This window comes from Acipenser ruthenus, chromosome 11 (genome assembly GCF_902713425.1).
Source record: "Acipenser ruthenus chromosome 11, fAciRut3.2 maternal haplotype, whole genome shotgun sequence".
In the NCBI taxonomy this organism is placed as follows: domain Eukaryota; kingdom Metazoa; phylum Chordata; class Actinopteri; order Acipenseriformes; family Acipenseridae; genus Acipenser; species Acipenser ruthenus.
In genome coordinates, this window is record NC_081199.1 from 21,270,047 (window position 1) to 21,296,662 (window position 26,616).

The following is a 26,616-nucleotide window of genomic DNA, read 5'->3' on the forward strand; positions in this document are numbered from 1 at the left end:
AAATATACAGAGGGTGGTTCCTAAGTCATTCTCTGTGCTTGGTTTCTTGTCACAAACTCCCCCACTGACAAAGAATACTTTTAAAAAGAGTCGTAAACTAATATACTGGACAAGTGGTTTACCTTCACCGTCACTGAATAAATCCTCTTCCAAGAGAGTATAACCAGACGGTTTTGAATGGTTTTGACACCTCGGATCGAAAACAGCCCACCTCATAAAATACAGATGACAGGGGCAAAGCAACGGACCAATTGAGAACACCGGGCAGTCTCGAAACGAGAACAGCCAATTGGAAAACACTCCACGTGGACTTGGACACAAACAAACTATTCAAAAAGAACGAACGCGACTTTCAATCGGGGCGCCTGACACGCAGAACAAGGCTCTGAACTTTGGCAATCTGAAAACCTGCAGCCTGCGATCGGCTTGAACAGAGATACCGGTTTCAGAAACTCTGACACGGGACAACAACCCTAGTGTTTGCCTTGGTGTGGTAGTCCGCATTGTAAGACGTCTAGAATCGTAAAAGTACTTGGTATCAAAACTCTAATTTAGCACCAGTTGATCACTGGAGGAATAGTTGGACATATAATTTGAAGTCGACAAAGATTGAAATTCATTCTGTCTTTTATTAAACTAGCAGTGTCGGAGTCTGCGATGGAATATCCCAGACATACTCGGATGAAGAGTGCACATATTAGTGGAGGATTTGCTGTGTCAGTGGAATACCTAAATAGTTAATGACTCTTGTTTTTGCAAAAACATTTATTTTGTCCCCTGGTGTAGTGAGAATTGCCTTCTGAACCAAAACATCTATATGAGACTGATTTAATGCTGCTTTGATTATCAAATATTAAGGAAAGTAAATATTTGTTTTACTAACGATACCCCTGTTAAGACTAACATTTGTCATAAGTAACTGTCAGGAATGTGGTTGTAACGTAGGAATCTGCCATAGATTGCTCTGGATCGCTAAATGAGCTATCGGGAGTGGGGTGTCGTTGCTTATATTTTCCTTTCTGTATTGTTTAGTTTAGTTAATTCTTCCTTTCTGTTTACTTTAGTTTAGTTGTTGCACCTTTAATTATTTAATTATTTTGTTTTATTTCAAATAAAACTGTTCCTTTATACTCACTAGAAGCGGTGTCCAGTCTGATTATTTCAATATAGGTTGGTCCTACATGATTTTGAATTCAAACTAGTCCAAAAACAAATATACCTTGCACACTACATACTGTAAAGTACAGAACTCCGCAGTGTCTGCGATTACAGCGTCGTGGTGTTTATCAAGTTCAATGTGTTGTACATGTGCAGTAGAGTTTATTGTATTAGTAACTAAAGCCTTTGGCGCAATTCAAATATTTGTGTGCTTAAGCATATGAAATTTGCGCACTTTCACACATTTGAATCTAATATTTATCATTATCACTGGCATTGGCATGGCTAATAAGCTAAATATTTAAAGGGCCATCACATTCTACTGAATTCAAACAGATGTATCTATGCTGTGCTGTTTGCTGGGAAGTGAGTTTATGATTTCTCTACTTCTGTCGTCATAATTTTGACAGGTGTCACACAAATATGAGTACATGTTACCTATTCTAATTCATTTACATTTTTGGACTTTCTTGTTTTCTGTTACAGTACCATCCTTTTTTTTCTTTTCTTTCTCAGTATTAGTCGTGATCCTGCTATATAAAACTTGCTTGACAAACCTGGGGGGCAATTAATTCAACTTAAATAAAACAGGCTGAACGGACAGTGGAATAAGACAGGAGCACCTTTCGTTCATTTTACATTCAAAATGCTGACAAAATTTACCAATACAGTAATCAGTAGCCTAGCCTACTACTGTATAAGCAGTGTCTTTGATATTGAAATCTATGTGAATTCAAGGTAAGGAGGTGCAAACTATTGCTTGATCGATCTAGGATCGATATACTGATGTATGTGTCTATTAAAGTAAAGCGTTCCTGCATTATACAGGTAGTTGTTTAGTATCTGCCGGCTCGGTCTATGTTACATACCAATGGTATGTACTATGATACCGTGCTGTACTCTTCATTCTGTTTTGGGAGTTATTCTTCCAGCACCAAGAAAGCGTGCTTGGGAAAGTGATTAGTTTTCTTTCGGTCCGAAAGAACGATCATGATTGCAGCTTGCCCGTTTATTTTTTAAACATGTATTAACACTAGTGAGGCTGCTATCACAATCGTTATTGTGAATATAATCATTATATTGATGTGGACGGAACCTTCGTTTGGTGTTTTCTATTGCTGTAGTACCTTGGAAAGCGCCTGCATTTCACTTCAGTGATTGGGTGAGTGAGTGCTGAAGTGATGTGCGTGGAGTTAAGGCTTGCTTTTTAAAAGCATTATTTTGTGCCTCGCAAAACTGGTTTTGTGCTTGGCGAATAGTTTTTATAGTTTTTTGTCAGCCACTCCCGCCAAATTGCGCTATGCATACATTATATTGTTGCACACAAAAATAATTTGGTACATTTTGTGCATTCACGCATAATGGCCATTTGCGATGCGCAAACCTTTCGAATATCTGGGCCTTAGAGTCTGTGGCAGTGTGCCCCGCCCCTGTGTGTAATTTGTGTTTTATGTTGTCACTTATATGTGAATATAGTGGTGCACGGGATATAAACGGGTATGTGTAGCACGAGTGATTTAAAATATATATATATATATATATATATATATATATATATATATATATATATATATATATATATATATATATATATATATAGTATTTAGGCACAGGAATTGCACAATCTCTTCTGTATAAATAATTGCACAAGTCACTCACTCAGGGTTGTGTGTTCGTGAGTGGAGAACGGGAGAGGAGAGAAAATAAGATTAAAAATAAGATAAAAACAATAAGAAATGCTACTTATGCGAGTCCTCTCAGACGAGTAGCATTTGCTATTGTTTTCATACTTGTTTAGTGTTCATCCACTGTGTTTGTCTGTCTGTTTTGGCCACCACGCCGTTTTGTTTTGTGTTTGTGTTGTTCAAACCTGTTATTTGTTCATTTATTAAACAGCGCAAGCAGCGCTTTCTTTCATTTCACTCGCAGTGCTGTGTGTGTTTGTTCCGGGTCTGACGTCACCGCTCAAGCCACCTTGTGATCAAGTCACATGAGGTCTGTGGGCACTGTCATGATCACCAGTGAATTCAGCTTGCAGTGTTAATGTAAAGCTGAAAATACAAAGTTGCTAATTCAAATGGTCTGTGAGATGTGGGGTTTTGACACTGTGGCATCAGCAGCTTTGCAAAATTACTGACATAAAAAGGGTTTATTGTTCTTGTAAGACCGAGATCAGAATACAGCTGTGGGCCGAGTGTGAAGACACTATCTCAAAGCCAAAACCATGACCATAAGGTGGCTGTGTGGCTGTGTGGTCCGGTGGTTAAAGAAAAGGGCTTGTAACCAGGAGGTCCCCGGTTCAAATCCCACTTCAGCTACTGACTCACTGTGTGACCCTGAACAAGTCACTTAACCTCCTTGTGCTCCGTCTTTCGGGTGAGACGTAGTTGTAAGCGACTCTGCAGCTGGTGCATAGTTCATACACACTAGTCTCTGTAAGTCGCCGTGGATAAAGGCGTCTGCTAAATAAACTAATAATAATAATAATATAGCAGCCATCTTACTGGGAGACAGGCTAAAGTGCTATCATTCCATTTTTAGCCTAGAAGTTTACCATGGCACATTTGCACAGCATTTTTGGAGTTTGTGTGTTTCCTGTGCTTTACCATGTTTTTACAATGATCTGCCACACTTCCAGCGGTACTACAGTCATTCACAACTACCCCCATCGTCATTCACAGAGTAGTCCACCTCACAACCACCCCCACCGTCATTCACAGTGTAATGCACCTCACAACCACCCCCACCGTCATTCACAGAGTAGTCCACCTCACAACCACCCCCACCGTCATTCACAGTGTAATGCACCTCACAACCACCCCCACCGTCATTCACAGAGTAGTCCACCTCACAACCACCCCCACCGTCATTCACAGTGTAATGCACCTCACAACCACCCCCACCGTCATTCACAGTGTAATGCACCTCACAACCACCCCCACCGTCATTCACAGTGTAATGCACCTCACAACCACCCCCACCGTCATTCACAGTGTAATCCACCTCACAACCACCCCCACCGTCATTCACAGTGTAATGCACCTCACAACCACCCCCACCGTCATTCACAGTGTAATCCACCTCACAACCACCCCCATCGTCATTCACAGTGTAATCCACTTCACAACCATCCCCACCGTCATTCACAGTGTAATCCACCTTACAACCACCCCCACCGTCATTCACAGTGCAATCCACCTCACAACCACTCCCACTGTCATTCACAGTGTAATGCACCTCACAACCACCCCCATCGTCATTCACAGTGTAATGCACCTCACAACAACCCCCACCGTCATTCACAGTGTAATCCACCTCACAACCACCCCCACCACACAATTCAGCACGCCTTTGTAAAGGGACATTGTCTCATAAAGGAGTGCACAGCAAGGGTTTAATATCCATTGTGTTACCTCTTATATTGGCAACAGTATTACTGATGCTTCTGTTGTGCTGAAGTTTGACATAGATACAGACAGACAGACAGACAAGGTCCTCTTTATATCTGCAGATTGTAAAGAATATTCTTAAATGTCACCACAAGTGGATAGGTGGCTCTCAAGATATATGAAAAAATGTATGACACAGGGATGGACTGGCGGACTGGCACCTCCATACTGTACACCTCCAGAGTCTGACATCTGTACTACAGAATGTCCTCACCAAGTTCCATCATGGCTGGTTCACACAGATGCTAGTAAGAATGTGCTTTAATCTGGGGCTCTCCTGCATTTCTTACCTGGGGGGGTGCATGCTTCCACAGAGGACTGCACTAGAACAGAGCGTCTCTTGGAGGGCATCGGCATTTTCCTCTCTTTGTATTTGGCCAGGGCTGCTTGAACTGCTTCAGTGTGCACATCTGTGAAGAGACACATGTTTGCAGAAGATTTCATATGCTGCCTTAGCAAGCTTCAGTACATCACGCCCGCCCCCTCTCCAGAGGCCAACAAACAGAGAACAGCAATCCAAGCAGCTGTATCTTCATATGTTTCACATGGAATGGTAAATTCACCCAGTCAGCACCAGTGATCCTCACCTGATTGTCAGTGCCTGGTTTATGTGGAGAGCTCAATCTGAATAACTGATGCATGCAGCACTGGTACAGACTGACAGATGGACAGACGGACAGACAGACAGACAGTCACCCACATACAGGACACCCCCAGACTCCGATACTCTCAATTGCTTGTGCATAATGTCCTTATTAGGTTTCATCACTATGAGATGAATAGTTCTCTAGATGTTGAATGGAAGTGTGATACTTTATTCTATTCTATACCACCTATACACTCCGGTTGGACAATAATATCTAGGGATGTGATTTTAGAGCTAAACCTTGTTCAAGCCTTGTTCTACCCAACGAACAGCTGTATATGGTATGAACACGAGTATATTACAGAGGTGGAAATCCATTCCAGGTTTCACTAGGCATTTACTAAAACACATCTGAGCTTGTTACCTACACACACTGTGGCTAATCAAGCTTGTATCAAAACCTGCAATGGGTGAAACTGCTGTGCAATAGAGGTCTTATTTCCATCCCTGCATTAAAATGTAGAACCGTATTTCACCCTGACTCTGTGTGTGCAGTACGAACAAGGAATAAAACAGTGTTGAGAAGATCATGGGCTTTTCATGTGCAAATGTTTTTATTCATTTTTTTTAAATTAATTTTATTACTAGCATTATTAAACACAAAACAAGATGAACAAAACAACAAACCCACCTGCTCCACAGGTAACTTTACCACAGGTAGTTGAGTTCATAGTAATATTATTATTATTATTATTATTATTATTATTATTATTATTATTATTATTAGAAAAAAAAAAAAAAACTATAAACAATGAACATATGTGTACACACATACACAGAAATATACAGATACACATAGATATGTATATATACATATACACAGATATACACATACCATGCATAACTGGACACAAACAAACATATGTAAATGAATATTCAAATATTCTTGAATTGTGAATTAGCTGGAAAACAAGAGTATAATCGTACCCTGTTACAGTAAAAAAAAACAAATCTCTCTGGAGTAAAAAATAAAGAAAAAAAATGATTGGACCTCTTCTGTACAGCAGAATGTGTATCACTGATTTCAGTCCTCATTCACGCATGTTTATAAATTTGTTATATCAACGCATACCAACATGGTCATTATAGTGATGCGTTTCAAGCAGTGTTTGTTCCAATATTTGAATATCTGACCCAACACAAGAATTAAGCCTGATTAAACAAGTTTGATTATTTAACTGAAAAACCAAGTAAATCCCGAGAAATCAATAGGGGTGTAACGATTCACTGTGTATCCATGAATCCTGATGGCTTCGTTACATGATTATATATCATATTGTACTAGAGGTATGTATCATTTACATTGTGAAGCCCAAAAGCACAACTTTGCTCATTGTAGGTCACCAAGGGGGTTGTGAATGAAGAATAAGTGTGTTTTATAGTTGGTATGGAAACATACTCTCCTTATGTAATTAAATTTTTGTCTTTTAACAAAAAGGCCCATCATTAAATGATGATTTGATCTTATTATGCATTATACAAGTAGCCAGTCAGGACAATCACACGTCTCGTGACATTAGTGCATTGTGACACCCCCAGAAATCAGAACCCCGAAGGCTCCCCTGCTGTGAGTCTCCGACGCAGGGCCGGGTTTTTGTTTCCTTACCAGATCGAAAGCGCTCATCCCGTGAATTGGACGAGCGGGACTTCTGCTGCTTGCTTACAGCCGGGGCGGGCTGGGATGAGCCTTGGATCCTGTTCTCAATCTGCAGAGAGGGGTCTACACCTGTAAACACAGAGACAGCTTCAATCGGGACAGCACACGCCACAGTGGAACCAACGCACCATCAGGGAAAGGAGGGTGTTTATTACTTGCATGTTTTAATAAAGTTTAGGCCAAACACTTTAAACAAAGTGTACAGTATCAATTCGCTTCACAATCCCCACGGCAGCAGCTTCAAACTGGAGAGAAAGTGAAACACATTACTGTACACGACCGGACTGCTGCTGGGGTGAGGCAGGAGGGATTGAATGACAGGTAATGAATCACACACATAAATGAAAATTTAATAAGAGGATTCTCTCCTTCACTCCTTCCCATGTATACTGAGAGGTAATGAATTCACTGACTTCTCAGAACAGTCACGGTGGAGAAGAGAGAGAGGGAGAGGGTGAGAGAAAGAGAGAAAGAGAGAAAGATACATACACATATATATATATAGAGAGAGAGAGAGAGAGAGAGGGGGAGGCAGGGATAGAAGGAGGGAGAGATGGATAGAGCACTGGAATCTAGTTGGCGATGTTGCTACATGCTCCACATTCTCACGCTGTGCCTACCTAAAGTACATAACATCGCATGAACTAGATTGTGTGTGAAAGCAAGCTTGTTTAGCACTGGAGACCAGCAGAGACAAAAACCTAATTCAGATACAACCCAGAGAAACACATGGCTAATTCGAATAGCACAGGGTTTCACCCACACTGCTGAGCCATGCCAATCACCTGACATTCTGGCAAAAGCAAATTAAACCAGCAATAAAGTGTATGTGTAAAAAAAAAACACAATATGTGGCATATCAGTGTCGCAAAGTGCATCACTTGGGGGCTTCAGCGTACAGCGCAACACTAATATGCTTCCCCTACACTTAGCTTTTAGGAGCCATTTCAGAAGCCATTTTTTGCAGGAATAGTTAGTAAGCCAAGGAAATATTGATCTGAGCAGAACCAATAATAGACAATCATGCAGAACACACACATAATAGAATATGAAACAGGTATGAAATTCAATATTGAGAAAATGTACAGCAGATGATACACAGTGTCAAGTATGGAGAAAGAATCTCAACTCGATAGCGACAACGCCTACCCTGTCTGTGAACACTATCGTCACATTTGTAGGGAAGGCTGCAGACTCTCGTTTTGCAATTACCAGTGCTTGTCTCAGTTTTAATTACTACCAGTTAATATTGAAGAGGATTAGCAGTAAATCCAGATAACTGGCAGCCCGCTATAGTATTTCACAGCAGGGTGAGCTAATCCAGCCCTCAATACAGCCACGCTGTCCCTGAACCTACTGCAGTGTTCCACCCTGTAAAGATCCCGATCCAGACGCCAGCCTGGTTTATCCCCTGCGTGAGGCCAGCAGTGTCAGCTGAGCCTGGCAGACCGCTGCCCAGACTCACACTGTCAAGAGGCAGGGAATGAGGCAGTGCTGCCCTCATAGCAAATCTAGCACCTTGATACACTATAACCTCTCACATCACAGACAACGCTAACCTGCATTGCCTTCCACAGCAGCTCAATGCAGTGCAAACAGGCACAGTTTCTGGACCTTAGCGGTGAAAGACCTGATCTGGATTCTGAAGGGAGTGACTTATTACCAGTTAGAGGCTGCATTCAGACTTACAGGACAAACTTATCTGAACAAATCAATAATAAATCAATAGATTTAAAATGTGATACCTGCACTCATGGCATACTTTGAATAGATATGTATCACCATACAGAATCATTGCTGATAAAAACAAAATTGTGTCAAAGCTTTTATTTAAAATGCATTGTAAACAGTAACAAGGCAATAGACCAATTTGAGAAAATTGAACTAGAAAGGTCGGGTATGAACCTCTGCATCACCATTCATCAATACAACACACTGTCCGTCTGTCCGCCCTCTAATTAACATTAACACCTGGTCCATCACGTGTTGGCTCTCAGCCCCTGTGGAATAGAGCCATGCTTCTAATGCAGCCGAGAAACTTCTGCTTCAGCACAATCACTCACGCATTCACAAAGCCACTGCTCTGTAGGGAGACCAGGGCACCACCAGCAAGTCCCAGCAACCGGGCCATCAGCAAATCAGGGCTACAGCATCACCATGACCCAAATCCACAGTACAATGAGTCACACGCAGATGATTTTAATAAGCAAGCCGTCTTCCCAATGCAGGAGGATCAATACTGTAGAGAACAGGGGTTTTCAATCAGAAAATAAGCCCCTTATAAAAGCTTACCGCTGTATGTTTGTAGTTTTATCACGCTTTTCATTTACCGTAGTTTGTCATGTTTATTAATACACTTTACCATACCTCGCTGTTCTTTCCAATGCTTACCCAGGCTTTACCTTGCTATGCTTTTATTATGGGAAACTTTTATAAGGATGCCTCCATTACATAAATTACTGCAACATGTATGTGTGTGCTAGACTGAGTGTGTACAGCATAAAGAAATAGGGAATATGAAATAAACTGGCCCACAACAACTAGGCAAAATCTTTTAGTAACAAAGAGTCTCACAGAAAAAGTACCCTAATTCTATCAATTTACTAGGATTGAAGAACGACTGGGAGGGGAATCCCTGAACAGTTAATAAACCGTTCTTCTAAAATAGGCAAAACGATTTGATAAGCATGTCCCACCAGTGCAATGGCTCCCCAAATGTTATCCATTTACTACCAATGCAGAATGACTGTTCTGCAGTTTACCATGACAAACAGGTTTGTGCAATGGAAAGGCTGTGTATGAGGCTGAGCCTCCTCCAGGTCTACCAACTCACAGCACTAGGAGCCAGTAAAGGGCACTTTCAGCAGCTCTGGATAGGGTTCTTTCTGATTGTTAGATTCATGAGGAAAGCATCCCCTAAACAGTTTGATTTGAGCTGGAGCACGGTGTCAGTTTACAGGGTTACTGAAAGGGTTAGCATAGACATGTAACTGTTAAATTGATTATTGATCGCCATGGCTTCAATTGAACACTCATCGATCAATTAAATTACCCAGGTGCCCTATTTGTCTATTACTAGCAGCTGCAGTTTTCAGCCATATTTGAATTTTCTCAAAGGCATTTATTGCCTCTTGTTTTCTCCATGTATGTGTTATATTATCGTGTAATAAGCACATCCATGTGTTACTATATTGTGTAATAAGCCCATGCATGTGTTATATTACTGTGTAATAAGCATGTGTATGTTTTGGGTTTTATTTGAAGGCTTTTGTGAAGAGTCCATATAGTTTTATCGCTTCTTGCCTTAGAATAATAAAGTGCTCGCAATGTATTGATTATTGTAGATTATTACCAGTCAAATTATGGTGTTACCTACATGTATTACACAGATCCCTATTCTGAAAAGGCACAGGCTAGTGGTGGTATATAATTAAGAAACTTTCATCTTTAGCGTTTTATTTAAAATGATTGTATAAAAACAGTAAAAAAAACTTAGCTAACACTCCTTTAAGTCAGTAAAAGCTAAAAATAAATAAATAAATAAACAAACACCTGCTTAAAACACAATGCTATTGCTACTTCTGCCTGTACTGGTACCTCATGTTTGTGCTGTGTTGCTTACACAGCTACATCCTTTGTTTCTAGTGATGTACATTTTGAGAGTCTGCTTCTGGGCGCTGAAACGGCTGAATGATCAGTAGCATACCATGAGACTTAATTGTTCAAGCTTCTGCAGTGCTTCAGTTCCTAAAGTGTCTACATCAGTCCCGTGGACCACAGCACTGACGTGTGATATACTCCTAGCCAGCTAATAACCATATACAGCCTCATTAAAGATCTCCCGAGACATTCCTGGTTCATTTCTCTTGATGTTTAAGGAGCGCGCTGCTCTCAGGTGTCTCATCAATTAAAATGTCCTGAGCTGTATTCCCTTCCCTTTGAGGGTGAAGATTCACACCTTTAATTTACAGAGAAGCGTTGGTCCAGGATTCACAGGAACGCATGCGGAGGGCGATGCAGTGTGAAGTATGAAGTGAAAACCCATCATTCAAGAACCATGTGATGAACTGCAATGAGCTACTCTTATGTTGTGCTGTTGGTCTTGTATCACAAAACAAACCACACATATCTTTAGTACAATATGATATAGCATGTAAGAAAGTATCCTGATGCATCAATATGCGATGAATTGATACACCTCGAATTAGTGTTGCAGGCTTTATTATTAATGCTCCCCGTGATGAACAGGAGCTACTGTCCAGTCACTGTTCACCCTGTAGGCTTGCAAATCCATTTCCTTATCTCTGTGTCCAGACATTCAATAAACCACGGGCCGTTGCTGATTGTTTCCTGGTCACCCCTGGTGTAACAATGACTGCTTGTGAGCTCGGTGGTCTGACAGTGACATTGTGTGTGACTGGAATAGGGTCTGGCTGTGGTGCCAAGAATGGTCTAGTAATGCTGTAGAAATGAGGGCCATACAAAGGCTGATAAACATAGCAATAGCTGACATTCACTAGATTCTCTTATGTCTTGAGTGGAGGCCTGGGCTCCAATCTGGTGTCAAAGTAAAAGTAGTTTGTAAGCAATCTCGAGGAGGTTCACCATCACTACGGGCTATATTTGAAAGATTTTCTAAGAGGAACAAACCCATTTTAAACACAAGAATCAACTCACAACTATAACTGAACTGCTCTCCCGGGAGTGGTTTGGCTGTCCTGTTGGAAATGTTCTCACAGCAATGTGCCTTCCCTTGCTTTTTTTCTTTTCTTGCTACGGTGTGCACCGCAAGACGTGAAACATTTATACTTCCTAAAGCAAGCTCAACAAACGGGCAGTCCCCTGGGGCCTGTTTCAAGATGGAGCACTGGAGTAATATAGCACACAGTACCAGCAGTAAGGGACTGGCTGCAACACCAGAAAACAGCTGGACATAAAACTAGAAGCACATGCTATATGTAGCACATACTTTACAGACAGGCTGTCCCTTAACATGGATAATTATTACAAATGCTGATGGAATCAGTTTTCACTTTTAATATTATAGAGTTTTATTCACTGTACATTTTCACTCGCAGCCAGTGAAAATGACAGGTTTCAGAACATTACACCACATGTTATTTTGGATAATGATATTAGCTATTCATTTAATTAAAACATGATTTATAATAAGCAGAGATGTACAGATGACCCTGTCTCTCATGGTATAAGACTGTCTTCTAGTTTCATGCACGGGGTGACAGAACTGCTTAGTATAATTAGCATCATCTGTCACTGATTTAGGGACAGGAGAATCTTTTTTCAGTTGCAATAATTCTCAAATTCTCTGTATTTATTATATTTAACTTCTTCAATATTGGGATGTGCTGTGTGGAATGACAGATACTGAGATTTAGTTTGTCAGAATAGTTTTTTGTGCTACTGTATGTTTGAATATATAAAAGAAGGCTGCATCTCCCTGCCAGACAGCAGCTTCAGTGAGACGTGACAGTACAGGGCTGTTAGCTCAGTGGACACCTGCTTTGTTTCCACTGATCATATTCCTGCTGTTTGAAGAAGTCTCAATGCAATACCTCTTCCCTGGAGGAATCAGAGGCTGTAATCATGGAGGAATGGTCATTTGTCCATCAGTTTAAACTAGTGCTGGGCCGTTTGTTTGAATATTCATATATTTGTCCCAGCTCTAATTTAAAACACCCTGCAGACTCGTTGAAGCAGCACAAGCTTTCCTTGTCTCCCTGTTCATGAGCATCTCATGAGTCTTACACCAGTTACACTTACTCACAAGTCTCTTATTTGGGGTTGATCCTTCATATTCACGTTGACTGAGGTGCACTGTGAAATGTTTATCGGTATAGAATAAGGTTCATGTACTGATTTTGCAGGTAAGGACCAGCGTCCATGAAGTAGCAGTAACATCACACTTCCGACATTTATAATTCCATATTCCTACATCTAAGGGGTGTCCAATCACAGTCCTGGATGGCCATTCCACTCCAGGTTCAACAGGTAAAATTATATTATAAACTACAGTACTTACAGTAGGGTCTGGATCGAGGTTTAATTAGTTAAATTAAACAATTTAGAACAGGATTGGAACAAAGACCAGGAGTGCCCTGCTATACATATAGCAACAAACAATGTGTTCTTTAGCAATCAACCTATCAACAAGAGAGACTGCAGCGTGAAGGCTGCCTTACCTTGAATCTGGGGGATGTAGGGCGCCAGCAGCTTGGCTCTTTTCTTCTCGTAGCCCTTCTGTGTGATGTCCCCTGAAAGGAAGCAGAGACACTGCTTATTCACTGTGCGCAGTGCAGGCAGGCAGGCAGGCAGGCAGACAGGAGACAGTGGGGGCCAGGCTGTGCGAGGTCTGCTCACAGGACTGCACTGCATAGCACTTCTGTTCCAGGCAGCGGCACAGACAGGGGCTCCAGTGTTCACAACAAACCAATTAGCACAGCGAGACAGAGATCAGACCATTGGTGACAGCAGACAGAGTGGCCCTGTCACTGACTGACTGGCTCCTCTCTGCTCCTCGCTTCCCAGAGTGACCAGACCTCTACCATCAAAACAGCAGCAGCGGCTCCTACCTGCACAGTCACAGGGAAACTCTTCCCATAACCCACAAGAGGAGCAAAAACAGCAACTGCTATACAGCCTATAAAAATGAGATTTGTGTGTCAGCCTTCATTATTTTCACTGCCACCACACTAAGGGTCCACTTCCAGTGCAGCAGGTATTAGAACCACATGAGAAGTGAACAGTTCAGGCATTTAATGTAGGGGCTTGCAGATAAAGAACCATGTGCCAACAACGCTGAGGTCTGAGAATTTTACCCACAAGTCTGAGAGCCCTGAGCTGTTTGGAGGCTGCTGTAGTGCAGGCAGCTTTTCTGAGAGAAATAAAGCAATTTATCAAGAAACAAACTGCGGGTGCAGGAAGTAGAAGTTCAAGTATGTATTGGAAGAGTGGCTTCTTGCTAGTTTAATGCATGTAAGCATTTTTTTTCAAAAAGAAACAAAATATAGCTGTCAATACTGTTAAATAGTATCGTGCGATGAATGAAATACAACAAATACAGACATGGTGTGATATTGCTCTGAATCATTTGGTTCATGTCCTGTGGTATTCGGTGACATACTCAGAGTCCAGATCCAAAGAGTTTTAATGCATTTTCCAGTAGATTCTTTTTATACAGAGATTTAAACATATATATACTGTACTGTATTAACAAATGATTATTCCTGCAAATCCACTGTAAAGCATATCTAAATCCAAGGCATGTACTCCTCTCCTTCCTCTCACACAGCAATACCTGCCCAAGCTGTAATGATAATCCTGTTCATTAATACTGTGCATTGCAATGGCAGCAATTATGGATTAGTGTAAGTGATTTACTTCCCAGCGCCTGGTAATTGCTGCCAGGAGAATTATACAGTACAAAGCGCTGATGGATAGGTTTTAGTTTTTGTGTTTGTTTATTAAGCAGACAGCATCGTCTCGTGCATGACATCTACTTCAGGCTAATCTGATGATTGGACCTTGCCCAATGTTGAAGAGCGAACGGGAAATGTTCAATTCAAGACAGACAGAGAGATAGGTACAGTACATGCAGATAGACATACAGATATTATACATCAGTAGTAACTTTAAAAGAGAACTAACTCAGGACTCTAGAAGTTAGACTCAGCTAATACTAAGGGAGTAGGAAATGGAGGTGAAAGTTCACACAGAGTTCAATAAACTTGTCACACAAAAACCAGGAGACAGACTGCGGATTTGAACTCACAGGAAGGTTTTGATTTGTGAGGATTCTGACAAGTCTTAGTCTCTGTGTACTGTACCCGCCACTGCACCCCACAGCAGCTTCTCAATTTTTATCATTCACCAAAAATGAACCAATGACCCAGCAATGATGCACATTCTGTAATGCAGAACAACCAAGGCCTTCAAAAAATAAAATAAAAACAGCTTTTTCAAACATCACATTTTGATTTCATTTTCACTTTTAATTTTTTCTGCCACAATATAATTTCCTTCCTGTTTGACAGGAATTAGGTTCCCACCTGCCCTACACTCACTGTTGTATTGCTGCTCATTGGAAACTGTGGTGTCCTTTTTACCTGTAACACAGGAAGGGAGTGAAGAGGGGAGAAGAAACTAAGTAGGCTGCGTGGTCCGGTGGTTAAAGAAAAGGGCTTGTAACCAGGAGGTCCCCGGTTCAAATCCCAGCTCACTCACTGACTCACTGTGTGACCTTGAGCAAGTCACTTAACCTCCTTGTGCTCCGTCTATCGGGTGAGACGTTGTTGTAAGTGACTCTGCAGCTGATGTATAGTTCACACACCCTAGTCTCTGTAAGTCGTCTTGGATAAAGGCATCTACTAAATAAACAAAGTACCGTACTCACATCAACGTGCTTTGTAAGAGACAATAGGCCTGCACCACTACCACATACTGTAAACTCCTACATGCAGCACTCCAAGCTTAGGTTAGGGGTCAAAATAAAAGTAGCACAGAAAACAGAAAATGCTACTAATGTATGCAAATGAGAGAGAAGAGACTTTGAAATGCATTACATTTTTAATTCAGTATTCTCTTTATCTGTTCGTTTTCTAAAGAAAACAGTATATTTTATAGTTTAGAATAGATGGTCTTGCAGAAAACAGCTGGAGAATCGTTTAGTGATATAAATTAATTTTAAAGTTCTTCTGTCCACAGGGAACAAAGCAGGAGAGGAGAGGAGATGAGAGATGAGAGATGAGAGGACAGGACTCCAAACTGCAAGACTGATAAAAATCGACTCGACCATTTAGGAGCCTGGAATTGGCAGGCATCCTTACACGCAAGAATGCAGGTTCTTATGATTTTGCAAAAAAAGGTGCAAGTTCAGCAACCTTCAGCCAGGAATCCATTTGTCAAAGTGTTGGCAGGCCCCACCCCCTCTCAATCAATACCCAATCAGGTTAGGATGCGAGTCTCAGGGGAGCAGGGCAAGCCACGCAGAGAGAGCTGTGTGTATCACAATGCATGTGATGGTCCCAATTGGCTACTTGGATTATGCATAATAAGATCAAATGATGGACCATTTTTGTTGAAAGGCAAAGAATTAAATGAGAGTATGGATACCAACTATAAAACACACTTATTATTAACTCAAGAACCATTTTGTGAGCTCCAAATGAGCTATGTTGTGCTTGTGGTATCACACCACATCCGATAAATACCTCTATTACGAGACGACAGATCATGAAAAGAAAGCATCCTGATTCCTGGACACATGATGAATCATTACACCCCTATTTCCTATGAGACCCAGTCAGGGTGTCTGATGCTTTCTTTGTCTATTGAGTGTTCACAGTAATGCATGAGACAACAGAATACAATTCAAATCACAACAACTTACTGAGACGGAATCCAGCATTACTGAAATGATACAGTACACTTCACCAGTACAGTTGTAATGCTTACCTTTCCAAATGCATTATAACAACCAACTTAAAAAAAAAAAAAACATCTACATTCAGGTTGTCTGCTATGAGTCAGGCATCATGGGCATCAATGTTAATAATCGAATGCCTCTCTGTTTCTTTCAGATGTGAAATACATTAACATAATATTGATGTGTGGTGCAGTTACTGTAGTCAACAGATTTAACAGAGAACATCCTAATTGGCAGAATACAGTACATGATATTACCTGTGATACTGACTTATGAGTCGGTAAAAGTCCAATAGCAACTGTAAGGCTCCTGTAAAGCAAGACTGAAGAGGAGTGCAAGTGGAAGGCACGGGGGCTGTGCTGTTCAGGCATTAGCATGACTACACAACAAGGATTCTGGCTCCTTACAGGTACAGTGTGCTTCTAAACTTGGGAACCCCTTGAACTTTCTCCGGCCTCTACTGTACAAAGCCACTTGACCGCTTAACTCTTCATTTCTTCGACTGTAGTTTCAGCTCAATAACACTGGTAAAGGCTCTTGCCAAAACGCGTGTCTGCTTGACTCTGTGTCTTCTAGTTTCAATAACAGTTTCAATAACATATACAGTACTACAGGTTTCTCCCTATATCCCAAGTTTCTACATAGGCCAGTGTCTGCTACAGTAGATGGTATTTCAGTAGCTTTTTCTCAGCCCTCAATCTGGAGCAGCGTTTGCTCTTGTGATATCTGAGAGACTGTGGCTGGCATTCCCACGTGCAGAGCAGAGTAGGGCAGGCAGGAGGGACCCGAGCAGATAAAAGAGAGTCTGGGGTGGAAGTTCGTGCTCCCCCTCTCTCTCTGTCTCTGTCTCTGTGTCTGCATTACTGTATTCCAGAGCTAAACACTGCTCCATTCTTCAGCAGAAAATCAGGTTACTGCGAGGACACAAACAGCAGCAAATGCAAAGGAGCCTGGAGCAGTTACAGGAATGAAGCTCACACTGGGGCGGAATGGTTATCAAGGCTGGGCAGACATTCATCTGGGGGTGCTTTGTTTTTTTACTTTAATAAAGGATGGAGATTTTTGAACACTACAGATTTAGTAAAAAAAGCTGCTGCTTTGTGGTACTGTACCTAATCCCTTTGTGTGCTGTGAGAAAATGTCCTGATTGCAGCGAGAACATGGAATTGACGAGAGCACAAGAAATGATTAGGTTCCAGGAAATGGCAGCAACTTTTAATCTCTAGTGTTGTATCTGAAATCTCGACATATAAAAAGTATTTAAAAAAAAGCATATAAACAAAATAGATTTTCAACACAAGAAAGGGGGGCAGTGATAATGCTGATACAAAAGGTAAGGAAATAACCTTGATTACTGCTTCTTTTAAAGGGAGGGGGAGAGCAGTGATGTGGTTGCTTGAAGAGCTAAGGAAATGTCCTATAAAGGGGACCAGTGATAATGTTGCAAGTGCTAGTAAGAAAATGGATTTTAAAGCCATGGTTCATACAGTTCTAATCAGCGTCTCATGGAGAGAACACAGCCCTGTACTGGGAAGCAGAGAGCCAGACTAGCACCTCAGGGTGTCTGTATAATTTAACACAAGCCTCAGACTGGAATACAGTCTGTCAACACTGCAGTAGATACAGCTGTCAGTCAAGGCGAAGGCAGAGCTCTCAACAGAGACAACAATAAGAAACTGTAACCCTGCCCAAAATTGGGGTCTAGTTCAAGGACTGTGTGGTGAGTGTGTGTGTGTGTGTGTGTGTGTGTGTGTGTGTGCGTCATCATGATACATTAAGCACTGAACACTGTAGCTACTTGTACTGTAATCCACCAGTGGTACAGTACTTGACATGAATACATGTGATATAGTTTTGAATACATGCTTTTTCGTCTGGCTAGCTTGAATTCTGCAATCAAACATTTTGAATCCTCAACATTGTGCATATCAGAAGAGACTGGGCCTGCCTGCGTTTCTCTCTGCTTTCCATCACTAGAAGACCGTGTCTTAAAGCTACTGTACAGTGCCAGCACATTTGTAACTAGAAGATATTTCACATTCCTCATTAGGGAAGACAAACTCACAGCAACTCTCCAGATGAAGAGAGCTGGATCTTTTATGCAGTCATTCTTATTCAAAACACAGCTCTCTTTCTTTATAGGAAAGTGACATACTGTATGCTCAATTTTAAAAACAAGGAAATGTATTCTATATATTTATCATAAAGACTGACGAAGCATATCTCAAACATCTGTTTAGGATTGAGTGTTTGAAGTTACTGTGGAGTAACATTTGCAGGGAACATGAGAGGTTGTCTAATTCTTTTTTTTAATAGTTTTACAAATGCACAATAAAAATATCAACCCCATTCCCAATTATTAACATTTTTTTTCAAAACACTCTTGTTCTTTTCAATTTGACTTGCTTAAAATATCCTACCTTGTTAAACAATAGAAAGAAAATCTTACCAAGATCTGGTGCCTTACAGTATTTGCAGATGAAAAACTGGACTATACAATATATTGCCATTTAAAACGCAAATATTTGTATCTGACAAGGCAGTTTCAGCACAAGACACATGACACAATGCAAAAGCACATATTTACTGTAACACTTTTGCTCCAGCTCTGGTTATTAGCAGTACTTAAGCTATCTTTCCAGTTGCTGTCTCATCTTAACTCATGATGTGCAGTCTGAGGGCTCTCCCTACAGCGTAGTCTAAGAAGGAAAGGTTTGTCCCCGTACACTACCTTACATTCCTGCCCAGACCTTTCTCAGGTTCCTCCAAGCCTGGTATTGCAGAGCTGCTAGTCCAGCATGAAGACACAATCACTCCGGGCTGTAATTACCCAGATCAGATGAGACTCACAACAGGGGGCTTGAAGCACAGTCACAGAGGCATGCTGACAGCACCTATACAGTTCAAAAGGACATAAAGAACATTTTCTTCTCTCCCTTGCTCAAATGCTGAAATCCTTGGAGTTGTGAAGGAACCAGAAGGATGCTGGGTGGCTGGCTGGCTGGCTGGCAGGCTGACTACTCTAGCTCAGTCTGTCTGTCAGTGTGGGAGAGCTGAATTAAAAATCAGGCAGTGGTGCTTCGCAGATTTCTTTGTTCCCTTTTATAAAAGCTTGCAAACCCTCCCCCTCCTCCTCCCTCATCCTCCCCCACCCCATCCCAAAGTGCTACACAGAGCAAACTCAAGTAACTACACAGCTCCAGCTGAAACAGAATTAAAAACATCCCTGAAAAAGAAAATGCTAAAAACTTCACAAACTACAGTGCCAGCAGGTTGCAGATGTACAGTATGAGGATAGGAACTCCAGGGTTAGTGTAAGAGGATTGCAATCTGTAGAGAAGTTGAATGGGGCTCTGCAGTCAATGCAGGACAGGGATGATCTGATCAGAGGACTGGGGCTGTTTGAACACGGAAACAGAAGACAGGAACAGCTAGTGTCCGAACACTTATATGAAAAGAAGTAGTGGCAATTTATTCAGCACGTTTTCAAAACATTAGTACAAAAGATGCTTTTTAGTTTTTAGAGTAATCATTCAAAAATGGGGACCCTAATGCACTGCTATTGGCTGTCTGTCACACTCGAGATGCTGAACACGATAACTGCCATGATTTTGCACCAATCATCACCAAACTCATCACACACTCCTCGCACCTTACAGATGTTTTGGGTTGCACTTGCACATGATCCGATAAAATTGATACAATAAAACAGCAATTGAATTGGTTAAGAGTATAGAGAATAAATTTAAAAACAACCAAATATTGCTAAGCAAATAATTTCCTATAAAGGAGTATCCACTTTGACATTTTCCTTTGAAATGTCACCCTGCCGAACACCACATGAACATATAAATAACCACACTGGGTTCCCTTTGGTTTTTAATTAGATACAACCAATGTTCTGCAATGCTACAGACCGCATAAAAGAATTGCATTATCCACAGTCCCCTTCATCATCTGCCCATTTAAAGTGAAAGCTTTTTAAAGTGTTTTTTTTTTTTTTTTTCTTGTACAATACCCACGATCAAACCTGACCTAAAGAATCACAGAATAGTTTCATCTACAAAGCAGGAGCCTGATAAGGCAGCCTAATTAAGTCACGGGTCAAATACAAGGGCTCTCTTACAGTTCCCATAACACTGAAAATATGACTTTGGCATATGAAATGGTTTATGACAGGGGTTCCCAAACTGTGGGCCGTGGCAGCAACGGCATTCTATGTATGTTCTTATATAATAAAGAAAAGCAACAATAAAATACAAAATGAAGAAAAAAATATGATTCAGAATAAATAAAGTTTATTTACAGTGCGTGCTAATAGTGGGCCGTAATGTCCAATGCAGCCAGGGCCGCCGAGAGCTGTCATGGGCCCCGGGGAAGGACTGAGAACTTTAGGGTTCTTTTAAAGTTTTTAAAAGTCTTTAAAAAAAAAAATACACAGAATTGCTATGCCTTTTTTTTCAGTTTTTTGGTGTAGTAAAATATGAAATGCGAAAGTTCAAATCATTGTGTGCAAGGACGTGTTTGACAGCGCCTGGATACACAATCATTACACAACAGAAGCATAGTTGTTTTAAAATATTTTATATATATTTAAAAAAAAAAAAAAAAAAAAAATTTCCCCAATTTCCCCATCCTCCCCGTCCTCTCGGTGGGCCTGAATGCAGCTGAACAGGTGGGCCTCAGGTACAAAAAATTGGGAATCCCTTGTTTACGAGATATTAGCAGTTGAAGTAGAGGTGATGGCTTAACGATACCATTATAATCTCCCCTGACTGGGATGCTGGAAGATACAGAGAGAACATACAGTGCTGTTGGTCTAAGCAGCAGCAATGGAGACATACAGAAGACACGTGTGTTATAAAGTATCCCTTTGAGGGCTTCTAATGCAGAGAATGAACGCTCGACCAGGAATTCATTACAAAAACAAAACAATAAACAGTTAAGATTTCAAAAGCAAAACTAGACAAAGAGAAGGAGGTGAAAGTAGGAAAGAGAGATTGATGTTTACATTCTTTTCACCTGAAGATGAGACCTTTGAGGTCTTGAAGGCTTATGATTAATTATTGTACAGTTAGTCCTATAAAAGGTATCACATCGCCTTCTCTTTGTCTATCACCTCTGGACTGATACTGCTACCATTTCATCTATCTAAAGAAACACTGGAATTTTGTAGGAGGCAGTGTGGTCCAGTGGTTAAAATCTAGGGCTTGTAACCAGAAGGTCCCGGGTTCAAATCCCACCTCTGCTGCTGACTGACTCACTGAGTGACCCTGAGCAAGTCACTTAACCTCTTTGTGCTCCATCCTGCGGATGAGATGATAAATAAATGTGCTATTGTGACTCTGCATATAATGCACAGTTCACAGCCTACCTCTGTAAATCGCTTTGTGATGGTGGTCCACTATGATAGGCACTATATAAAAATAAAGATATCATTATTAGTATTATCTGCCACAATGACGCTCTATTGTACTGTACATGTATCAATGCAACTGTATATCTGCAGTTGACAGGGCAAGAAAACGCACATTCCTGAGAGTCTGTAACATAGATGGCAGCAAAGCGTTTGCCAGCACTGGAGTCTCCCACGTTCCCCACAGAGATCTGCAACAAAGCAATGTGTCAAAACTACGAGGAATGCAGATCTCTGATAGCCAGTCCTTGAGGGGAGAAATAAAACACAACAAAGCATAAACAGTAATATAACAACACTCATCTCCTTCTCGAGTGTGGGGATTCATGTCCGATATCGAGCCAACATGGGAAACAGCTTTTTTACAGGCCAACCAAAGGGGTGCACCTGCAATGTGGAGAGATGCTGATTGCAGTGCTCGGGAGTGCCTCTTCCACCCCCAAGTGATCACACACATACACACTCATTCACAGACACAGACTCTCACTCACACGCTCTCACAGACACACACTCACTCAAAGACACAGACTCTCACATGCTCTCACAGACTCTCACACACACAGAGTCTCACTCACATGCTCTCACAGACACACTCATACAGACTCTCACTCACACGCTCTCACAGACACACACTCACTCACAGACACAGACTCTCACTCACACGCTCTCACAGACACACACTCTCACTCACACGCTCTCACAGACACACACTCACTCACAGACACAGACTCTCACTCACACGGTCTCACAGACACACACTCACTCAACACTCACACACAGGACCTGGCAGTCCATTCAGCTAATCCCATCATGCAGGTTTGTGCAGCATGGGGGCCACTTTTGAGCGCCAGTGCACACATTGAACTGTGCCAGACACACAATGAGATCTGCCGGTTCTGCAATAATGTTCAGTTAGATAAAATACCGCTCAATCGTGTTTTACACTCAAACAGAACTCCTTGTTGGTCTGTTTACTACAACATTCTTCCACAGTTTGCTTATTTCCACTAAGGCTGTAGACAGCTCCCTACAATCCATTTTACAATACAACAGAATTCATTGCTGCATGTTGGACTACATTCTCCCTTATTTAGTAATTAAAGAAACTTATAAAATGTAATTTCCTTCAACCTGTTTTAAGCAGGCGAGTATGAATTAAAACAGAAAGAAACCTAATAATTGCAAAAAATGAAATTATGCTTTGCCCATCATTTGCAATCTACATATTATGTTTTACACAAATGTATGTTTTCCCTTTCTAAGAGCGCGATTGAGAGAAGCCTCACTGTGTGTGTGCTCTGATTATTCTAGTTGCTGGCCTTTGCGAATGCAGCCCTGCAACTTGCCTTATAAACAGTGCAACAGATTACTCAATTCACAGTCATTAGTTTATTATTAGTGATAGCGCAATGAAAGCGGTTTAGGGAAGTCAGAATCCTTGTTAGTTAAATACATCTTGAATGTGTAAACTCTAGTTCATTATTTAGTTAAATTCCTCTTTTACAACACACTACTACAGAAAACTATATTTTTTAAACTACAGATCGGGATACTGAAACAGGTTAACCTTCTGAATACACTGTGGTTTAAAAAACTGGTTTTCAGGCAATATTGAAATAAAATTAGTAAACAATTTTGACAGGACCTGGAGGAACTAAAATGAGTGGGCAATGCAATACAACAGAGAGGGAGGCTCACCCTTACAGCACTGCATTAAATCAGTCAGGAAACAAACAGGCAGCTTCCGCCATTCTGTGCATCCTGAACTGTGGAATCAAGGAGCCAGTCTGCTTCCTCTTCACTCACTGCTTTCCAATTCCCTTCTCCACACCTGGGGCTGCTCAACTCATCGGCTGTGAGCGCCGTGACGGATGAAACAAACTCTTTAGCAAAGGTAGCTGATCCACTTACAGGAGCTTATCAGCCTGATTGCTGCCTGCCTGCCTGCCTGCCTGCCTAGACTGCCAGCCCTCTCCCACCTGTCTGTCTGTCTGTCTGCCTGCCTGCCTGCCAGCCCTCTCCCACCTGTCTGCCTGCCTGCCTGCCTGCCTAGACTGCCAGCCCTCTCCCACCTGCCTGCCTGCTGAACCAGACAATACACCAGCCTGTTAGCAGACACGTAGACATGTGAACTGTAACAGAGCCGGAACAGCCAGGGGTGTCACGATACAGATCGCAATGATACAGTACAAGGATCACCATGAGCTATTTATATGTATGTATGTTGAGCAATTCTCTGACAATTTAAAACGCCAGATTACATCTTGTGCACGGTAGACTGCCATTGACAAAATTTAAAAGACATGGACCACGACATTCACTATGTTGGCCTATTATTGTGTTATGTTCATGATTTATAATGAGTTCATATGTACAGCTGACCCATTCTCTTCTGGTACGAGATCTGGGTGATAGATCCATTCAGCCTTGCCTTGCAGTCCACTTGCACGCCCAAACTGCTCACGAGTAGACACTCTCACACCATTAGAGACGGGGTCACCAATACATCTAAACTTATAGAGACACAGTCGACTGGACATGTCAAATTAAAACTAGAATTCTGCATTCTGGGATCTGCAGAGGCAGCATCATTATGGCATCTAAACTGTGCCTTGCAAATGATGGCGCCGCCATGACCAGCTTCCTATGAATGAATATCCTGGAAAGAGTATAGACATTACAAGCTGAGTGCCACACTGAGACTTATGGATGGACTGAAAAGGGGTAGGGTGTGAATTAAGGCAGGTCATTTGTTTGCTTTTCAAAACAGTCTCGTTGGTCACAGTGCAGTCAATGATTTATTCATGTAGTGCACTATGTGAAAATCCCATTAGGGAAACATTTTGCTTCCAACTCTGGGCTCCATGCTGAGTTAAATCAATGTAATTAAACCATTTCAATAATGCAGCTCATCGCTCACAGAATTGTTAAAGAAACACAACCAGATATGTTTTCCCTACAGTTTCTTCTAGGTTTTGTTTTTGCAGTGTGCAGATGAGCCAACGTGCACCAGGCTTCACAGTTCAATTTACAGCTATAATTTGCCTGCAAACTAGACACTGAAGGAAGGTGTCCTCCAATCCTACGACCAAACCAATTTCCTAGGAACTCAAGAGCAGATGTTAGCGAGCTGCTCAGGCAGATGTCTGCCTGAGCTCACCATGCGACTGGCCAGTAGTGTCCTCTGTACCGCGATAAGGAGAAACAGTCCCTGACGGTTTTGTCTCCTTAACCCGCAGGAGCGCCAGAGCCAATTCGACACTCCTTTCGAAATCCCCAGAGAAGACCGGAGAACCTGGAGACAATCGAGAAGTGATCACCGAATTCTTCAGGGGTGAAGGGTACATTGTCTGGGAATTCTGATATGCAGCATTGAGCATTCTGTGTGGTATCATTTTTTAAAATATTACATTTTTTAGAGCAGGCACTAATAATGCGGTCAGATCAGAGAGCCAGATAGCTTCGCTTCATGGTTCTCTCGCCCAAACTGCACAAGATGGCACTTATACATTTATACACGAGACACCCTACACACCATGGATGAACTTCTATTATAAATCAGACACTCACAGTGAAGTATTTGCCAAAATCCCAGTACCTTCTCCTGTGTACAGATGCCATCCCATGCATAGAACACCACAGTTAACAAACAAATTCATGCCTGGTAGTACGGAAATATTATCGAAATAACATTTCTCATACAATAAGAGACCCTACACATGACATACTAGCTTATAATGTAATGTAGCAGGAGCCTGGATAACTTTACACTGCACAGGCAAGAGGCAGCGTGAAAACATGCTCTGAGCCGCATCAATGAAGCTAGCAGAGTCTCGCACATCAAACACAGACGAGGTTCAGATACTCCGAATTCTGTATCTATGTTAATTCAGCTGAGTAAGAAACGCAGATTGACATAAAGCAACACTCCTGACAGCTGGCCCCCAATATTCATCTTCTACAAATTCAAGTGTGTAGTCACTTCACACAAGCATGCATTTTATAGGTTAAAAACGCTCAAACAGCTGGAAAAAGAGAGAAAAAAACACACAAGAAACAGACTTGTTTGTTTTCACATAATGACGGCCCGTCACTTCTATCTTCTCCCTTGGGACACAGGGTTGTTAAAAGTTTAAACTCTTTTTAGAAATCCTATATTCATTGAACAGAAAACACTGATAATGTTACCACTATAGTATTGACAACCCAATTATGGTTCTATTGCAGTAATCTTGTATCTTTATGTAACCTGGGCTCAATGTAAAGTGGTGTTGTTGTAGTGATCTACATGGGTGTATAAGCATAAGATTCAAAACTGTAATCATTTAGTGTCCCGGGAACACATATTGAAAACCCAGGATACCTTTCTTAAAACCGGGACGATCCAGGGAAAACAGGGATAGGTGGCAACACTAACAGGACACCTGCTCCAGTATATTCCTGTGTGTGATTGTGCTCGGATCCTACTCATTTCTGTTTAGCTTCCTGAACTAGGGGACATCACTTATCTTTTATTGCTGCAAGTTCATTAGTAGAGTAGCAGCATGTTGTATGGATCGCTGTGAACCTAGAGGCAAACAGGTTTCAAAAAAGCTCTAGGAGATAGAAACCGCCACATCTTTCTTCCTTCACTGCACTTTCTCTTTCTTTATAATTCAGTACACAGTGAAGCAGAAATGACTAAACACTGCATTAATAAACTGTTTTGGTGTGAAGCTGTAGGACTGGTGGAAGGACAGTGTGACACTGCAGGCTTAACACAGCAGGCCACCTGCAGGGGGCAGTAGAGCCTCACACTGCCTGTGCGGTAGCAGCATTCCTCCTCTCCTCCTCCCCTGCAGTCCATTC

At 41.5% G+C, this 26,616-nt stretch overlaps 1 protein-coding gene across 6 annotated transcripts in view; it reads right to left on the reverse strand.

The window, feature by feature from the left end:
- The window catches only part of LOC117426838 (disco-interacting protein 2 homolog A-like), a 167,836-nt gene that overhangs the window by 78,947 nt on the left and 62,273 nt on the right, over positions 1 to 26,616 (reverse strand). For all 6 annotated transcript variants that reach the window (XR_009330534.1, XM_059033438.1, XM_059033437.1 and 3 more), the window contains exons 2-4: positions 13,111 to 13,182; positions 6,860 to 6,979; positions 4,898 to 5,017 (exon numbers count right to left, since the gene is read on the reverse strand). Coding sequence is in view for 5 of the 6 variants with exons in the window: in XM_059033438.1 (XP_058889421.1) it covers positions 4,898 to 5,017; positions 6,860 to 6,979; positions 13,111 to 13,182 (312 nt within the window). In the remaining variant the exon portion in view is untranslated. The remainder of the gene's footprint in view (positions 1 to 4,897; positions 5,018 to 6,859; positions 6,980 to 13,110; positions 13,183 to 26,616) is intronic.